General features: G+C 44.9%; 1 protein-coding gene across 1 annotated transcript in view; it reads right to left on the reverse strand.

Moving 5' to 3' along the window:
- The window catches only part of ARHGAP33 (Rho GTPase activating protein 33), a 44,453-nt gene that overhangs the window by 15,221 nt on the left and 9,808 nt on the right, over positions 1 to 19,424 (reverse strand). Inside the window, exons 2-14 of the mRNA XM_087728259.1 lie at positions 15,889 to 15,983; positions 14,511 to 14,595; positions 14,273 to 14,356; positions 13,157 to 13,294; positions 11,340 to 11,432; positions 10,130 to 10,252; positions 8,562 to 8,639; positions 6,861 to 6,927; positions 5,857 to 5,916; positions 5,572 to 5,721; positions 4,303 to 4,405; positions 3,124 to 3,268; positions 77 to 159 (exon numbers count right to left, since the gene is read on the reverse strand). Coding sequence (XP_087584385.1) covers positions 77 to 159; positions 3,124 to 3,268; positions 4,303 to 4,405; positions 5,572 to 5,721; positions 5,857 to 5,916; positions 6,861 to 6,927; positions 8,562 to 8,639; positions 10,130 to 10,252; positions 11,340 to 11,432; positions 13,157 to 13,294; positions 14,273 to 14,356; positions 14,511 to 14,595; positions 15,889 to 15,983 — 1,304 coding nt within the window. The remainder of the gene's footprint in view (positions 1 to 76; positions 160 to 3,123; positions 3,269 to 4,302; positions 4,406 to 5,571; positions 5,722 to 5,856; positions 5,917 to 6,860; positions 6,928 to 8,561; positions 8,640 to 10,129; positions 10,253 to 11,339; positions 11,433 to 13,156; positions 13,295 to 14,272; positions 14,357 to 14,510; positions 14,596 to 15,888; positions 15,984 to 19,424) is intronic.

Genomic DNA, 19,424 nt, shown 5'->3' on the forward strand with positions numbered 1-19,424 from the left:
TCTCCCCATCCAACACCTCCCCGAACCATTTCACCCCGTTCTCTGTGCATTTATCCATGTCCCCAACAATACCTACCGGTAGTGCGGTGGGGGCAATTGCTGGATCACATCATGTACCCTCACTAAGCGCTCTTCGCTGCCAGAAACTGAGACAGCCTCCTGTAAGAAGGGGAGGGAAAAAAGAAAAAGAGAATTGAAGGAGGGGGGCTAGAACTCACTGTATCCCAGTGAGATAGAGCCGAGGTGGCGCAGTGGTTAGAGTGCAAGCACTGCAGGCCATTTCAGCTGACTGTTATCTGCAGTTCAGCGGTTCAAATCTCACCGACTCAAGGTTAACTCAGCCTTCCATCCTTCCGAGGTGGGTAAAATTAGGACCCGGATTGTTGTTGGGGGCAATATGCTGACTCTGTAAACCGCTTAGAGAGGGCTGAAAGCCCTATGAAGCGGTATATAAGTCTAACTGCTAACTGCTATTGCTAGTGATTGGCCCAAGGCAGGGGTGGGTTTCTCACCCCGTTCCAACCGGATCGGTTGGAACGAGGCCGGCGGCGTCCTCACGCACGCACGCGGTGTGTGCGTGCACGCACGTGGCGTCCTCACACACATACGCAGTGCGCGCGTGCACACGCGTGGCGCGCGCATGCGTACTAGCGTCTGCGCGATGCTCCAGCTGCTCCTGGAGGATCGCGCAGGCGTTCTGCGCATGCGTGGAAAGCACGAAATTTGAAAAAAACGGGTAAGGAGCGGGCGCGGGTGTGCGGGCGCGCGGGCGTGGGGGGGGGGGGCTTTGCCGTCCCCGGAAGTTACTTACTTCCGGGTTCGGCGACCAACCGGATCGCAGGGACTGGTGCGAACCGGTCGAAACCCAGCCCTGGCCCAAGGTCATCCAACCAGCTTTCATGACTAAGGCAGGACTAAACATCAGTGTCTCCTGGTGACTGAGCCAAGTCAACCTGCCAGCTCTCATACCTAATGTGGGACTAGAAGTCACCGCCTCCTGGTTCTTAGGCCAACGCCTTTATCACGAGACTAAACAAACTAGGTTTTTTTTCCTGAGTTTCAGCTTTCAGTTTCACTTAACAGCCAGGTTGCTAATATAACAACTGCAGTGATTTGCTTAAAAATGTGGCAAGAAAAGTCACAAAATGGGGGCAAAACTCACTTAAAAACACCTCACTTAGCAACATAAATTTTTGGGCTCAACTGTGGTCATATGTTGAGGACTACCAGTATTGTACTATTTGTCCTGTTGACATCAATAGGATGAAAGCCTGATTGTCAACAGTAGGTGGCAGTAGTTAGCAAACCATGGTGGATCCCCCTCAACGCTAAGCAAAGTTGGCTAGGAGGCTACCAAAAATTACTAGGATTAAAACCTGGATGGGGCAGTCAAACACTACCCAGAAGAACAAAATGGCAACACTTTTCCAACTCTAATTACAGTTAAAAAGAAATCAATATAGACACATCCATGGACTCACAAAGAATTGAGGCCAACTCAACAGAGTCTTCACTTTTCCCTAAAGCAGTGTTTCTCAACCTTGGTGACTTGAAGTCCTGTGGATTTCAACTCTCAGAATCCCCCAGCCAGCATAGCTGGCTGGGGGATTCTGGGAGTTGAAGTCCACAGGACTTCAAGTCACCAAGGTTGAGAAACACTGCCCTAAAGCCTAACTAAGGTTCTTCCCGCCTGTAACTTCCAGCTGCTATGTTTAATGGCGCCATGAAGGGGAATAACGGCTTTGTTTCAATAAAAGTGGAAGTTCAGAAAAGGGCTCTGAAACATGACGAGAAGGAGAAGGTCCGAAGTCTATCCTTGAGCAATAAAGTTGAACTTCTGGGTTTTGCAAGATGGCCTCTTATGAATAAGAAATGCCACCAAGCTAAAACAAATAATAGTTCAAAGAGAATGGAAAGGAATGCCGGGGGGTGGGGGGGGGAGGAAAAGGGGAGGGCAGTTGGGAGTTAACTCAGCTTAAAATAGCACCACACAAAGAACAGGTAACACAAAAGAATAATAGAGCAGGAGAAATTGCTGCTTATTATGTGGGAGGGCAATGTAACTGTACTCCTGCCTTCCCACCTCCTCCTCCTCTTTGTTCTACAACCCCCCAATTCCACTGTTCTACCAAGGAAAAGGGTGTGCAGCTCAGAAGGCTGTGGAGTGTGTGGTGTCAACGCTCCCTTCATCATGTATATCTCCAGCAGGCGCACCCAGGAGTCACTAGAAGGTGTGAAGAAATGACAGGATCCGCAAGATAGGTAATAAAAGTCACATGAGTAGTGGAAGGGGGGAGGAATCTTCTTATTAACGTTAAATGCGGCCTAATATTAAGGTGTTGTTAACCAATTTAATTTGCACTTTGTTCCGGCTTCCCTTATTGAGAAAGGAATGTATCTTTTCAGTTTGTGGCACCAAGATTATGTCACAAAGACCCATCTTGCATTTCTTGTTATCATTTGGGTAGTTTTTAAGAAAGGTCTCTATTGTTACCAATTCTTTCAGAGTAATATAGGATGGATGGATGGATGGATGGATGGATGGATGGATGGGAACGAGGAGAGGGGGGAAGGAGGAGGAGGAGGAGGAGGAGGGGGGAGGAGGAGGAGGAGGAGGAGGAGGAGGAGGAGGAGGAGGAGGAGGAGAAAGAAGACAGGAAGAAAAAAGAAAAAAGAAAGAAAAAAGAAAGAGAGAGAAAAAGAAAGAAGGAAGGAGGAGGGAGGGAGGGAGGGAAGGAAGGAGAAGGAAGGAAGGAAGGAAGGAAGGAAGGAAGGAAGGAAAGAAAGAAAGAAAGAAGAAAGAAAGAAAGAAAGAAAGAAAGAAAGAAAGAAAGAAAGAAAGAGGAAAATCAACAATTAGAATAAATAAGATGTTCTAAAGTCTAAACTGAGTAAGTAAACTCAAAGGCACATGCAAAATGTTCCTCTGTTTTTTTAAAAAGACATATTTTCACACAACTGAACCCTCAACAGAAGGCTCATGAAACTCAAAGCAATGAGGAAGCAGCTTGCCCTCAACTGGATGCACAGGAAGGTGAGCTGCTAAGGTACAGCACACTGGAGGTGAGAGTTGCAAGAAAGGGAATCTTCTCTAATGTTTTGGTTTTTTTTTTTTAAACCTACCGCAAATTTGTTGTAGAGCTGATAGGTGAGCAGAGGGTTTGGTAATTCCCGGAAGTAGAGCTTACAGAGAGAGCTGACCGAATGGATGTCTTGCAAGTAAACATCTTTGGAGAGTTCAGGTACCCGCTCGCTATCAAATTCATGCCTGGGGACAGAGACAAAAGAGAATTCATCAGGGGGTAGGATAGATTACAGGAGTTCATTGTCATGTTCAGTGAAGGCTCCAGTGGAGAAACTTGTCTGGTAGAAAGACAACAGCAGGCAGCTCAAGGATGCAAAGCAGGTGGGACTATCATCTGTGCCAGGGGTGTCAAACTCACGGCCCGGGGGCCAAATCCGGCCCGCCAGGTGCTTAGATCTGGCCCGCGGGGCCGCCCTAAAAACAGCAAAGGACCAGCCCATGGTGCCTCTGCCAGCAAAGCAGGCAGCCATCCTGCGTTCCGTTTTCACTGGGAGAATGCGTGGGCAATCACAGGCGCCCCCGATATGAGTGACGTCGAGCTGGCCATGCCCACCCTGGCCACGCCCACTCAAGGTCAAACACAACCCTGAATGAAATCGAGTTTGACGCTCATGGCCTATGCTATTAGGATTTTCCTAGTTTTTATTTATTTGGTTTGTTATCCTGCCTTTATTATTGTTTTATGAATAACTCAAGGCGGCGGATATACCTATTATTCCTTCCTCCTCCTATTTTCCCCATTAACAACAATCCTGTGAGATGATTTGGGTTGAGAGAGAATGACTGGCCCAAAGTTATCCAACCAGCTTTCATGCCGAAGGGGGGAACCAGAACTCACTGTATTCCGGAGATATGTAGTCTAAATAACTTTCTTTTCCCAGAGAGTCAAGGACATCTTGCCCTGCACCTGGAGTGGTGTGACTGGGAGGCATCTCCAGTTGGGACGGTGCCTGATTGGACCATGGGGTGCACATGTGGGTGCTGGGCAGGGATTTGAATTTTCACTTGGGTGGGGAAAACCTGGAAACTTTCAGATTCGGGTTTTCCCAGACGTACCAATATGACATCTCTATTAGAATGGAACTTTGAGGAAACTCAAGCTTCAGAGCCTTATTTCGTTAGGGGTGTTACTTGGAACCCCGATATTTGCATTATTAATTATTCTTTGCCTTACTTTTTACATGTTATCTATTGTTCCTCCCATGGTCTACACTCACCGCAAACGCTGGATGTTGGAGGAGACTCCGGAGAGGCGGTAAATGCCATCCACAATGCCATGTTTTTCGATGAAATCAGAACAAGAACGTAATACCTGGGGGACTGACATAATAAAAAATGTCATGTCTTCATAATTCTTAGGAAAAAACAGACAACAGAAGACTAATGTTTCCTGCTGACATTACATCATTTAGGAATATGGCAGGGGGTTGAGAGGGAGAGTACGTGCACGAACATATGGCTACCTTTCAAAATGTTTAATCATACGCCCACACACTTCTAACTAACCTTCTGTGAAGAGGGTTTCATCCTGCAATGGATTGACTCAGGATGATGATTGATGATAACATTGATAGGAGGAGGAGGAGGAGGAGGGAGGAGGAGGAGGAGGAGGAGGAGGAGGAGGAGGAGGAGGAGGAGGAGGAGGAGGAGGAGGAGAAGAAGAAGAAGAAGAAGAAGAAGAAGAAGAAGAAGAAGAAGAAGAAGAAGAAGAAGAAGAAGAAGAAGAAGAAGAAACAATAGAAACAGAAACAGAAACAGAAACAACACACCTGTTCTTGATGATTAGTTGATCCCCTGGATTTTCACAATACACTGAGCCATTAATTAACTATCAACAGACTGGATTCATGCAACATATGCTAAGTCACAAAATAACATGAACCAATGGTTAAAAGTAGCCATGCATGGGGTATGGATGCAGCCCCTAGATTTGTAATCATCCTAGTTAAGGCTGGTGTCCCCTCTAGAGTTGTACTCATCCTGTAGGGCTAGAAGTGAATTCCGGCTTCTGTTACTGCCGGTTTGCTCAGGGACGCGATAGAACAGGTTCGGGGGCATGGCCAGCCAAGTTACTACGTACTTGGCCGAACCGGTCCAAACCCACCTCTGGGCAGGGGTCTCCAACACCTGGTCCACGGACCAGCATCGGTCAGCGGCCTGCCAGGAACCGGGCCACGTAAGCAAGCAAAGCCTATTTTCACATGCACAGGATTCAGGCAGTGCATGAAACGATGCCTGCCCGCCCGCCCCCACACACAAACATGGTCCACAGAAAAACCCCTCTCCACTGAACTGGTCCATAATTACAAAAAGGTTGGGGATCAACTGGTGTAGGGTGAACACTGACATAATTTTGGGATTAGGAATTGGGATGAGGTGGGGTGGGGTGAGGCAGGAAACTACATCTTCTTGGAAGCAGGCAATGAAAAATAAAATTGAATAGCAGACCAGCCACTCTTCCATGTACTACAGAAGAGCCAACTTACCATCACTGCCTGAGTTTTTGAGGTGTTCTCCTAAATCACAGCCAAAAACCCTCTCCCTGAGGATCCCCCGCTGCTTCAGGCGCTGTTTGCTGGGCCTGGACTTCATAAACGTACGAAGGAACCCAATGAGCTTGCCATGTTTCTTAGACACTGGAAGAGAACGGAAAACAGGGAGGATGGAGTGGAACTGAACTTTGGACCAGGGAGACAAACTTTTCAATCAGCTTTCCTCCCAGCTGACCATTAGGTCCTGTCTTCCCTTATTCCACTGAGGTTATACTTTACCTGAGGTTGGGGACAGGAGGCCGGGAGTCCTGGGGAGGACACAGCTTGTCCCCTCTGCATCTACACAGGAAGACACGAAGAAAGTCGCAAAAAATTCAGAGAGAAGACAAAAATCCACATGGACCAAGTTGTGGGAGAAAGAGGATAAGAAAACCAAAAGAAGCACCTTTGGGGACAACCATGACCTGGATGACTGAGAATCTCCAGAGACACTAATCAGAGGGTAGATCTCAATGACCACTTATGGACTCTTGAATTCCTTGACCCTATGTTCTTCTGCAGATCTTTCCACCACCTCAAACTAGGGGAGAACTTTTCCACAATGGCAACTGCTTTATGTAGCGTTCTCCATACGTTCATTTGCTTTATCAAGGGCCAACTACAAATCACCCCATTGCTAGATAGGGGGGATGAAAAGGGACTGTAGACCGTTTAGTTCATTCCCTTAGATCAGGGGTGTCAAACCCAAGGCCTGGAGGCTGCAGGCAGCCCGTAATGTGGTTGGATCTGGCCCATTGGCCCGCGTTTGCTTCGGCCCAGTCTACCCAACGTGAAGAGGAAACATCAAACCAGCATGGCTTTGTCCCAGTCTACCAGTGCGAAGAGGAAACATGCCAGTAGTTTGGGGAGTGGCGTCCAGTTGGCCACGCCCACCCAGTCGGCCATGCCCAGTGAGTGGCGTCAAGCTGGCAACGCCCACCTAGTTCAGTAATGGCAAACCTTTTCGGCACTAAGCGCCGAAAAGGGAGTGTGCATGCGTGCTCATCAGTGTTGCCATTCAGAAGAGGAGGGGACATGTGAGAGCCGGAAAATGAACTTCTGGACTCCAGCTAAGTCTTCTGCTAACTGGCGCACATGCACGCATGACGATCAGCTGGCCGGCGCCCATGCTCACCCCAGAAATCAGAGACCAGCTCTTCCAGTTTCCAGCCCCCAATGAAATTGAGTTGGACACCCTTGCCTTAGATTGATGCAGGAGGTCCAGAGCACAATGAGACACTCACCTGGTTTGACTCCTGGACTAGGGCGTTCTGAGAACAGTTCCACACATTCGCTGGGAAAGAAACCCACCTGGGGGGAAAAAAATACAAAATCCCTCTAGGTACAAAGCCCCACCGTTACAGGAAGTCCTCAACCTTTAACCATTCGCTTAACAGCTGTTAACAAACTTACAACTGCCCAATAAGCTGCGACTGACCATCAGTTCTCATGCTTATGACCACTGCTGCAGTGTCCCCACAGTCACACAATCACAATTCAGGTGCTTGGCAACTGGCATATATTTATGATAGTCGCAATGTCCTAACAATGTTTGGACATTGTCCAAACAATGTCAATGGGTGAAGCCAGATTTGCTTAACAACCCATGGTTTTAAAAAAAAGGTTGTAAAATTGGGCAGGATTCACTTAACAACAGCACCTCTTAGCAATGGGCGCTCTGGTCCCAACTGCGGCCATAAGTTGAGGATTACTTATGTGGGAATTAACTCACTCTGCCCCTATTTAAATTCATTCTTTGTGAATAAAGAAGAATTTCCAGAAGGGGTAAATCCAGACAGATTTTAAACATTGATTGTATTGATTATGCACTGATCAACACTTTTTTCCACACCTTCACAATTGCTTAACAATTAATTTAATCATTGGTTTTTTTAAATGAGAAAAGCATTGCAATGGCCCAGAGGTGGAGCTCTCACCTCACAATCAGGAGGCTGTGAGCTTGATCCTAGATAGCGGCAGATATTTCTCTCTCTGGGCGCAATGAGAATATATCTGCTGTACAAAACTCCGCATTGGTGACAGGACGGGCATCTGGCCATTAAAACACTCTGCTAGCTCCATTCAGTTGCCCAAATTCCAAGGCCAAGGGATTATGGGCTCGTTAAATGATGATGATGTTTTTAAAGGAGACTAAAGCATGTTTCACGTTAACTAAAGTGACTGGAGACTAAAACAGGTTCAGCATTAATTAAAAGACTGGGAAAATAGCAGAGTGCTAAAACTGGAAAGGGAGCCAATTGCACTTTCAAAAAAAAAATCTGTTTCATTTGTGCTGAAATATTTTAGACAGCAGTTATCAATTGTTCCCCACTGATTCCTTCCTTCCAAAGGAATTCATATAACAGCAAGCAGGAGAAAGCTCCAAGGGGAAGCGATGGGTAGGAGAAAAGGCTCAGAATCTGTTGATTATATGTCACTAGCTGTCCAGATATTTATTTATCCCAACCCTCATTCCATGAATGTCGCCCCAATTTCTAACGTTGTATTTTCCCCTTTACCAGAGGGAGCCCTCTTGTGGAATACTGTGAGCCGTTACCATGGCAACTCCACAACGCTGTACAGTAGAAGCCATTTTACAGCAGTACGGTTGAAGCCCAAGAGGTTGTATCTTACCCCCCACAGTATTTGTTTCCAGAGACTAAGTAATCTGTGTACCAAGTTTGGTTGAAATTGTTCAAGGCATTCCAGAATTATGCTGGAACATACATACATACATACATGCATTCATACAATTGCCCTATGTGTGGCCTTGTCCATTTTTCAGATAAAATGTGAACACAACAGTTCTTGTCCAATGTTTTCCAATATAACCACACTGGTTGCAGAATTCAGTATCCGAAATCGACACCCCTGGAAATTAACCATGTTGGGAACCATGATTTAAGCCCAAGTGGCTGTGAAATGCATTGTTCATCAAGTCTAACCTGGAACGCATGTTTCCCACGCCACCAGCTCCTGTCCTCTTTGGGGGGCATGTCAATCACGGAAATGATGTCTCCAACCTGCGATAAACAGATTTTTTAAAAAAAAAGATTATATATACCATGCTGAGAGATTCAACATCACACGGATGGATGCCAGTTGATTGCCAACACATCAAGAAAAGGAAAATCATTTACAGATAGACCTTGTTTTACAACTGGTCACTTAGTAACCATTTGAAGTTACAAAGGATCTGCCAAAAGCTACTCGCAGGCCTGATTTTGAAGTGACGACAGCCACACATTCACTGTGGTTACATGATTGCATTTTGGGGCACTTGAAAACCGGCTCACCTTTATGGCCATTTTGCAGTTTCCACAGTCATATATTTTTTTGACGTTTTTTGCCAGTTTCTGGTTATTTACTTCCAGTTTCCAGCAAAAACACCCATTCAGTAAGATGGATTGGCTTAAAAACCACATCATTCAATTAAAAACCACTGCAAAAAAAAGGTAATAAAATCAGGTCCGATTATGTGGTCAATTATGGTCTTAGGTTGAGGACTACCGATGCATCTTTTGAAAAGTGCAATGCACTCGAGCAGTTTCTCAGTCCTAGCAATTTTAAGATACGATATGTGGCCTTCAACTCCTAGAATTCTGGGAGTTGAAGTTCACATGTCTTAAAACTGCTAAGCTCGAGAGACATTGCCCTAGGGTGTTGCTTTCTTTTTGCTAAAGAACAGAAAACAAATTTAAAAATAGTTCTTTTATCTAGGAATAGGAATGGACTTGGTGGCTAAGACTCTGAGCTTGTCGATCAGAAAGCTCAGCAGTTGGACGGTTTGAATCCCTACACCACGTAACGGAGTGAGCTCCTGTTACTTATCCCAGCTGATGCCAACCTAGCAGCTCGAAAGCATGTAAAAATGCAAGTAGAAAAATAGGAACCGCCATTGGTGGGAAGGAAACAGCGTTCCGTGTTCCTTCGGTGTTTAGTCATCCCCGCGATGCTGCAAGATCCTCCTGGAACCGTCTCTCCCTGACGTTCGAATGGCTGCGGCGCGCGAGGTCTGGGTGACACCACCACCCCCTCCACCGGGTGCCGGTGGCTCGGGGCCTGCAAGGCAGCAGCGAGCGTAGCTCGTGCTTCAGCAGGAAAGGGGCGCAGCAGGAGGAGGCAGGAGGTAACGACGAAGGTAAAAATAAAAGGCACAATTCACAATAAAAAAGAAAAAGAAAAAAAATCCAGAGAGTCACTGAATAGCTCCTGTTAGGCCGAAGACTGAGGTTAATCTGGGGAGTCAGAAGGAGGAACAGAGGGAGTATCCTCAGATTTACCTCAGTCTCCAGGCAATTGGATACCCCATTCAGTGACTCCTCCCACACCCCACCTCAGAGGCAGAGATGAGCACCGCATCCCAAAATCGGGAACGACTAACACATAGGTGCGAGGGGAACCTTTACCCTTACGTTAGAGATGGAACTGTAGTTTGCCTAACAAGCTTAGAGAGCCATGAACCGACAAAGATAAGTTGGTAAAAGTAATGTGCGTTGCTGGCAGGGCTCACCTCGAAAGAGAGCTCATCACAGGCCTGTGCTGTGTAACGTTTAACCACATGAGCAGCTGCAATGGCAGGAACATTGATGGAAGCTTCTTCATTGACCAAGAGTCGGTTGCCGTGATTGTCAATCTGAAATGAAATAACCAGAAGCGGGCAACTTAAATGTTTGTGGAGATTCTCCACACCAGTGGTGGGTTTCAAAAATTTTTAGAACCTCTTCTGTAGGGGTGGCCTGCTTTGCGGGAGTGGCTTGCCGGCCATGTGACAGGGTAGGAGTGGCTTGCCAGCCATGTGACTGTATGGGAGTGGCTTGCCGGCCATGTGACTGGGTGGGAGTGGCTTGTCAATCATGTGACTGGGTGGGCATGGCCAACTTGTAAAATGTGATGAAACTCACTTAACAATGCTCTTGCTTAGCAACCAAAATGTTCGCTCATAAACTCTGGCATTTGAAGCACGCAAGTCTTAAAGCTGTCAAATTACAAGACCCTTGCACCCGTAACCCTTTAGAAAAAAAAACCCCAGGGGTGTTCAAACTTGGCAGCTTTAAGACTTGTGGACTTCAACTCCCAGAATTCCTCCTCTCGCTCTTCATCTTGATGATGTGCAGACGGGCAGGGGGAGGGAGCTGGAACTGGTTCTAAACGTCTTTCAAGAAAAAACAAGGAAGTCCAGTTGCCTCTTGAAAAAAGCACATTTGGGACAACCAGGACCTGGATGACTGAGAATCTCCATAGACATTTAGTGATTGGGAACTTTGAAGATAGGCAAAAGATTGGAGTGAAACTGAAAGGTAGCATTAGGTATGAGGCAATAGCTATGCTCAACAACTAGCCAGGACTCCATTTTTGTTGGCAGAGGGGTTACAGGAGGCCGTTGTAGCCGAAAACAGAGCTCGGGAGCCTGTTTTCGCTGGCCGAGTACTTGGGCCGCCACAGGCGCCCCCAACATGAGTGACGTCGAACTGGCCAGACCCATCCTGGCCACGCCCCTGATCGCCCTTCCCAAGTTCAAACACAACCCTGATGCAGCCCTCAATGAAATTGAGTTTTGGCACCCCTGACTTAGATGGTGTTACCACCACAGTTGCGATAGAATTGGGCAGCCATATAAATTTAATAAAATAAACGTTACCGTGTTTTCTATCTCCCACCCCTCCTCCCCATGTCTTTAATTTGATGGCTTCCGGTCCGCAAAACATGCTCAGGAGTCTCACCTCCATCCAGGTGAGAACTGGGCTGCAATTGATATTGCTATCCACGATAGCAGAGAGCTTCTCGAGGTACTGGGAAAGCATGGGAACCAGGAGCTACAAGGGAGAGAAATAAACAATATAAATTGCGATAGTCTTTTCCAAATTCAAGCCTCAAGAAGAACCAACAACAGTTTGAGAGAGAGGTTGGGAAACTTCCCCATTTGGAAAAAATTCTTCACAGCAGTTCATCTTCTCCAGGAATGTTTATTCTGAACAGCAATTATTTCCTAAAGCAGTATTTCTCAAGATCACAAACTTTAAGAAGTGAGGACTTCAATTCCCAGAATTCCTCAGAGAGCATGAAGTGCAAGGGGTTCTGGGAATTGAAATCCATACATCTTAATATTCCTGAAGCTGAGAAACAACAGTCTAGAATCTTCTAGATGGCTTTCAATTGACCTTCCATTTGAACCTCTCAAATGACAATATCAAGGAGCTCCTGGCTGCAATTTATGCAACTTCTAAGCTACAACCCATTCCTGTATTCCAGGTGAGGTTTTTGCTCCTCCAAAATTTTGACAAAATACTGTTTCTCTTTAATTTCTCCATAAAAATAGGACAAGCTGAATACATTGACATATAGTAGAAATACACCAAGGGGAGGAGGAGTGGGATAGAAGAAAGAGGGGGAGAGAGGGCGGGAGAGAGGATGGGAGGGAGGGTGAGAAGGAAGGGAGGGAGTGGACTGGGAGAGAGGAGTGGTAGAGGGGGAAGGGGAAGTAGGGTAGAGGGGAATGATGGAGGGAAGATAGTAAGTTGGAGGGGGGTGGAAGAAAGAGGTGTATGGAGAGTACAAGAGGTATATTGGGTTTCTATTTGAGTTTGAGTTTGAGCTTTATTTTATTTATATTTCTGGGGGTATTGTTGACAAGAGGAATTGCTGTGATTATTGTTTAAATGTTGTATGGCCCTGGTTATGCACAGTATATATGTGACTGTATGAAAATGAAAAATGGAAAATAAAAACATTTAACGATCAAAATTTTGACAGAAAATTTGATGCTCTTAGTGTGACAGGAGACCCCTCTGATTATTCTTCCATTGTTCATCATACAACGTGACATATTATGGTTGTGCTGTAGCTCGCCGGTGGCCAGTGGAGCTGGCAGCAGAGTCGGACAGTGAGGAGGTTGGGGAGGAACATGGGCCAGTCCTGGGAGCTGAGGAAAACTCAGACGAGGACTCTACGTTGGAGGCAGAGGGGAAACTAGACAGCAGTGAGGCAGAGGAACAGTTGGAGCCTGTTCCCAGTGTGCGCGTGCGCAGAACTGCCAGAAGACAAGAACAACTAAGAAAGCGGGGTCGGCTTGGGAATAAAGCCACATCTTGAGGTGATTGGCTCCTCCCATAAGAAACAAAAGAGGAGTGAACAGGGAGTGGGTTTTTACAGGAAACAATTTGTTCATTCAGTCGTTTCAAGACTGGAAAGTTCTGTTTGTGACTATAAGAGACTCTGTGCCAGGTTTGGAAACTACTTATTTGGCAGCGCTCCAAGCGAGATAAGGTTCGTGTGGATAAACATTCCTCTGAAAGGCTGTTTGCTAAGCCTTGCTGACTGTGAATGAAAGGAATTCACAGACGTGTAAATAAAAGGGGGTTTGCCAGGACCAAGACTCTGCTTCTTGTTTTGGGTCAGAACAGGTTGCTCCCAAAGAAGAAACCTGAAGGTGTTGAGCAACCTTCATCTTTGCCGAACTTAAAAGGTCAACCCAATGATTGGGAAGTATTAGCTGGCAACACAAAAAGTGCTCCCTTACACACACAAACCAGACAGTCACCTCAGGATGAGCTTGCACCTGGCTGAGGGGTGGCAATTCAGGAAGCTGAGAGAAACGCCGGTCAAAGATACAGCAATGCAGGTGAGCATCCAAGGTGCGGAATTCCTCATAGCTGCGATGCACCTGCCAGCTTTTCCCCTGGACCAAAATAAGGAAACGTCGTTAAGTGGCTTTATCAGTGAGACGGAAGCCCATCAACACTACGCCTATTTGTATGTACAACCCAACATTTAGTTTTTATGAGAACAACGTGGGGTAGGTAGCAATAGCAATAGCAATAGCAGTTAGACTTATATACCGCTTCATAGGGCTTTCAGCCCTCTCTAAGCGGTTCACAGAGTCAGCATATTGCCCCCAACAACAATCCGGGTCCTCATTTTACCCACCTCGGAAGGATGGAAGGCTGAGTCAACCTTGAGCCGGTGAGATTTGAACCGCTGAACTGCAGAACTGCAGTCAGCTGAAGTGGCTGCAGTACTGCACTCTAACCACTGTGCCACCTCGGCTTGGTGATTTTAGATCATGAGACCGAGGTTTGAGTCCAGCTTCAGCCATGGAAGCTTTGAGTTAGTCAAATGTCTATAGAGATTCTCAGTCATCCGTGTCATGGCTATCCCAAAGATTGCTTTTCAAAAGGCAACGAGACTTTGTTTTTCCTTGAAGACGTTTCGCTTCGCATCCAAGAAGCTTCTTCAGTTCTGTCAGTCAGAACTGAGGAAGCTTCTTAGATGAGAAGCGAAACGTTTTCAAGAAAAAACAAAGTCTCGTTGCCTTTTGAGTTAGCCATTCTCTCTCAGCCCAACGTATCTCGCAGATATCTTATGGTGAACAAATGGCTGAAGGAAATAAGAGGGAGGAGCCCTTTGTAAGCAGCTTTGATCTTCTACAGAAACAGTGGCATAGTAATCTCACAAATAAATAAATAGCCTAACACTGGACAAGGCCCTTATATCTATAGCAGAGTTTCGGTAATTTGCACAGTGGTTAATTATATGTGTAATCTTTCCTTCTTGGATTAGTAGCAACTAATCAGTCGAAAGCCCTGCATTAGATGAGAAGAGTGTAACTCTTAAGAAACTAACTCAACAGGTTTTGCCTACCGTTTTTGTCTCTCACCTGACAGGTAACCTGAACAGGGAATAAAAGGCTGCCCTCTTCCAAATTGTTGAGGTTTTCATTTTGATCAGGGGCAAACTGAAGCTGGAAAGAGTAAAAAAAAAAAAACAGTTATAGGATATATTTCAATTTGAACATCATTACACCTATCCGCTAAATTACCTTTTTGTCAAAGACATCCAAGAGCCAAGGAATATTCATGTCCTTGGAAAAGGAAGGGGGGAGAATGCATTCACACCTGGATGTGTCCGAAGTCCACGGCCTCATAGTGGAAATGGGCACATTCAGTCAGCTTGGGAAAATGGCCACGTGTGATGGAAAGCCTGCGGGGCAAGAAAAAGATGCTGGGAGTGAATCAAGGAAATTGAAAATTCCAAGTTTTCAATCTTATCAGGAAGCCAAAGCATTGTGATCTGTGGCCAAGATGAAGAAACTGTGAAATTGTGCAACTATCAGCATCCTTCATCATTGACCATGCTGGTTAGGGCTTCTGGAAAGCATAACCTCTTCATCTCTATCTTAGGGGAAATATTAAAAGTAATCACTCTTACTGTGAGCTTTTGAGCCTCTCTCTCTCTCAATTGTTTTGTGTTTGTCTCCATTTTAATTCCACTGCTTGATGTGGACCAGTCTTCTGCCCCCTGAAACCTCCAGATGAGGCTGCAAGACCCAGAAGTCCTAGCTTGCTGGCTAGGAATTCTGAAAGAAGTCCCAAGAGAGCTGGAAGCCCCCAAGTTTGAGAATGCTGGATGCCCGGAGAAGCCTTCTTCAGCATCAAGATGCTTCTAGACTTTATTATGTGGTCACAAAGACACACTCATATCTTGTACTAAATAGAAGCAAGATTGCACCCTTCATTTATTATACTGGAGATTATACTACCCGAGACTTCTCAGAAAACAACAACTGAATGAAAAACTGCTGGTGACCTTCTACCTCTGTACCATAGAGAGTATTTTAACTTACTGCATCTGTGTATGGTTTGCCAATTGCACAGTGGCAGATAGGACAGCCCTCCAGTGGGTTAACATTATTGCCCAGAGGATCATTGGTTGCCCTCTCCCCTCTTTGGAAGAGCTTTATAGCTTCCGCTGCCTTAAGAAACTTCAAAACATTCTTAAAGATCCATCTCATCCTGAGCACCCTTTTTTTGAACCATTACCATCTGGCAGACGGTACAGGGCAATAGAAACAAGGACAAATAGGCTGAAAAACAGCTTCTATCCCAGGGCAGAAACTATACTGAATTCTACTGTAATAATGTAATTAATGCAATATCAGGAGTTTTTCAATTCAATTGTATATAATGTGAAGGATGTGGGGTTTTTTTATGTATAATGTACACTGAAGATGGCATTTAGTTTCATTGTACGAGGTGACATGACAATAAAGTAAAGTAAAGTAAAGTAAATTTGGGTCCCTTCTATATTTTGCTAACACTTCTATTTTTCTTCCTACTGTGGCAAATCCATTAAGAACAGAAAGAGAAAATAACTGCAGATTATCTTTGGAGTGAGATGTTAAAAGCCCTCCAGCTGGGAGGAGCTGACAAAACTCAGGTTTGCTCGCACATCACGAGCCCATGCTCCCCAACACTTCCTCTGCCACTGAGTTACCTCTTGATTGGTTTTCCCTTGAGGTTACTGGTAGCATTTCCCAAAGTACGGACTTGTCCCTCGCCTGTTGCATCAATGCTGTCTGTGCTCCGAGCCTGCATGGTTTAAAAACAAGCAAAGTATGCACAAATTTAACTTATCACATGCTGTGTAGTTCAGAAAGGTTCTCCGGAGGTCACTTGTCTTCACTCAATTGTTGTGCTCTATTTCTACACACCAACCAAGAGAAGAAATAGCTGTCAGAGAAATTTCATGGGGGCTCAAGAAGCTAATCCCAGGGATTGTTATCAGATGTGGTATGAGTAGACTTCCGCTTATGCAACAGAATTTCCCCTTCTTCCCTTCCCCCTCTTTCCCCTGCTCCACTCCTCAAATATGTTCCAGAAAGTCTTGAGTGGCTGCACAGGAAGAAATAGATTTATCTGACACATCCTCTCCTCCCTCCCACCTCCCTCTCTCTCTCTCTTCCAAACAGCCTCCAAAAATGTATTTAGAGAGTCAAAAAGAGAATTGGAGATACTGGAAGATACCTTTGAAAAGGAGATAGGGGCACAGGCAGAAATCCTGGAAACTAGGCAGCGGAGAGGGTAGAGGTATGAAAAATACTCAGATTGAACAGCCAAGAAGCAGATGTAGAAGGAGATAATGATCTTAGAGAGGAATATGGGAGACAAGTCAAAAAAGAAAAAAAAGCATAGCAATTAAAGTATTGAAGCGGGCAAGAGATGATGGATAGATGATTTTTCGTTTTTGGTGTTGTTTTGATTTGCTTCTCTTTTCCTCTCTCTCTCTCTCTCTCTCTCCTTTCTTTTCTTTTTTCTTTTTGTGGGTAGGTGACATGATAAGAAGTGAGGTAGGATAGAAAGAAAATGTTTTTTAACAAAGGATATGATATGATTAAAAGTTGGAATAAGAGAAAGAAATAAGAGAAAGGGGGAATATTGGCGCGTACGTTTTATATAATAAAACAAGAGCAATAATAAGAGAAAACGTGGAATAATCGAATGGTGACAGATTGCAACTTTATATAAATATGTATTACTATTAGAAATATATAAGTTGGTTGAAAGTAATAACTAGGACTAATGCTATTCGTTTTATTAGTATTAAAATGCATGACCCCAAGGTGCCACATTGTCCACACCACGCTATGTTTGTATAAATAAATAAAAACAAAAACAAAAAATATAACAATCCAATTTTGCCATCCTGCATCAAAAACAAGTAGATCATATATTATTGGGATTTTTTTTTTTAATGTTGAAAATCTGCTTCAGGGAAGATCAAGGAAAAGATATATCTGGTCACAAACTGCTGCAAATAGGAAAAAAGTTATTTTAACCCCTTGAAGAGTCCGTGCGTTACAGCAAAAAAAATGTTTATGCTGTTTGGCGCAGCGTCCAATTCAAGTGTTTCAAGAATGTATATTTAATTAAAGAGAATATACCTCCATCGAAAGCTAACTACTAAAATTACTATCGTCACTGTTATCTCAACCATCCTCCAAAGAACTCGATGGCATGAAAAATAGGGATAGTCCTCCTTTTGTCCCTGGAAGAACTCTGCGAGGTAGGTGAGGTTGAAGGAAAGTGGGTGGCTCAAAATGCAGTGAGTTTTGCAACCCAAGGATGGTTTCTAACGCTGGTACTTTTTCCCAGTGTAGCAACAGCACTTATTTACCGCTTTACAGTGCTTCACAGCTCTAAGAGGTTTACACAGTCAGCCTCTTGCCCCCAATATTTGGGTCCTTCTTTTACCCACCTCGGAAGGATGGGAGGCTGAGTCGACCTTGAGCCTGGAGAGATTCGAACTGCCAAATTGGAGGCAGTCGGCAGTCAGCAGAAATAGCCTGCAGTACTGCAGTCTAACCACTGTGCCCATAATTATACCGATAGTAGCTGATTTCCTTGTTGACTTCTGCATAGCATAAAAGAAAATATATAGGTATCCTCCAATAAACTATAAATGGAAGAGAACCAGCAAGAGAAGTACAATGCTACAACAGTATCATTTGGATTCCAATGGATGAGCTCACAATTTGCCTTGGACGGAACCATAAGAGTTGGAAGGTGATCTTGTCCTGCAGGAGATCGACTCCTTTAAAATCCAACTTTTGCAATTCCTGCTTTGAGATTCTTGCGGTGAGTCTCTTGCCTCCAGAAGTTGTGGGTGCTCCAACACTGGAGGTTTTTAAGAAGAGATTGGATAACTGTTTGTCTGAAATCGTCTAGGGATTCCTACTTAAGCAGAGTGGGGGGGGGAGGTTGGGCAAGAAGACCTCCAAGGTCCCTTCCAACTGTCCTCCTGTCATTCTATTAGTCTACTACCTTGTAAAACAGTGTTTCTCGACCTTGGCAACTTTAAAATATGTGGACTTCAACTCCCAGAATTCCATACTGGCTGGGGAATTCTGGGAGTTGAAGTCCACATATCTTACAAGTTGCCAAGGTTGAGAAACAATGCTGTGAAATATTTTGCTCTACAATCAAATACATTGCATAATCCATAAACTGCACTACATCTTAAATCAAAACACGCTATCTTAAAACCAGGCTTATCCTGAAGTAAAACCAAATACAATGAATGATGGTAACCAACATATGGCTGAAATCATCTATTACATTGATGCTTAACTCTATCCTCCAGTTCCTCCGTGCACAGCTTGTCTCCAAGTTTCTCGCCATCTCCTCCCACTTTGCGAAATCTGATGAACTGCTAAAGTATTAATAACTGAAGAAAGCCCGCCGTTTAAAGTGCGATCGAAGCAGAGCACAGCCATTCCTTTCACGATACAAAAACTATGTTGCTGTTAATGTAAACCACAACATAACCGGACACTGTGCATCGCTGTGCAAACTTCAAACCAATACTTCCTTTTTTTCTTTCAAAATCATAGGTTGCAAAATCAGAGGTCTATTGGTATTGCCATTCCCCAGCTCCTCCTTCCAGGCTGTTAGTTGGTCTGTGGTGGAGTGCAGTGATGTCATCTCCTGTGTTGTATTTACTACGCATTTCTGGAGAAAAAGAACGCTTTCCAAAGCCACCATCTGGCTCCTAAACATTTTAGGATGTTTAAGCCACAGACCCCAAATCTATGTCATCTTCAAGCCGCGTGGTGCTTCAGGAGCCGCTTTTGATCTTACAACCTTAAACTGGTTTCCTGCTCCCGAGCATCCTTATGACATATTGAGTTACAACTCACATCATGCCCAATTTGGGCAGGTGATCAGAAGTAGTATTTAGCTGGTTTGGGCAAACAGGTAGTGGAGATCGTGGGTGGGACCGCCCACCTGTCCCGGCGCTATGCGGTCCTATTTAGTGACATTTTTAGGCTGGGCACGTGCGTAGAAGGCAGGTGCATTTACGGAAGGTGCGAACCAGTGGGAGAAATAAATGAAACCTACCGCTACAGGTGATCCATAGGAATTGTGACTCAAGACACCTGATAGGATAAAGCTGAAGAATACTGCTGTAAAAGGCCAGGACTAGAAAAGATGAAGAATTACTATCTATCCTATGGAACTGCACATTGACTT

This window comes from Thamnophis sirtalis, unplaced genomic scaffold (assembly GCF_051295495.1).
Source record: "Thamnophis sirtalis isolate CommonGarterSnake01/CBP01778 unplaced genomic scaffold, rThaSir2_p1.2 scaffold_13, whole genome shotgun sequence".
Lineage (NCBI taxonomy): Eukaryota > Metazoa > Chordata > Lepidosauria > Squamata > Natricidae > Thamnophis > Thamnophis sirtalis.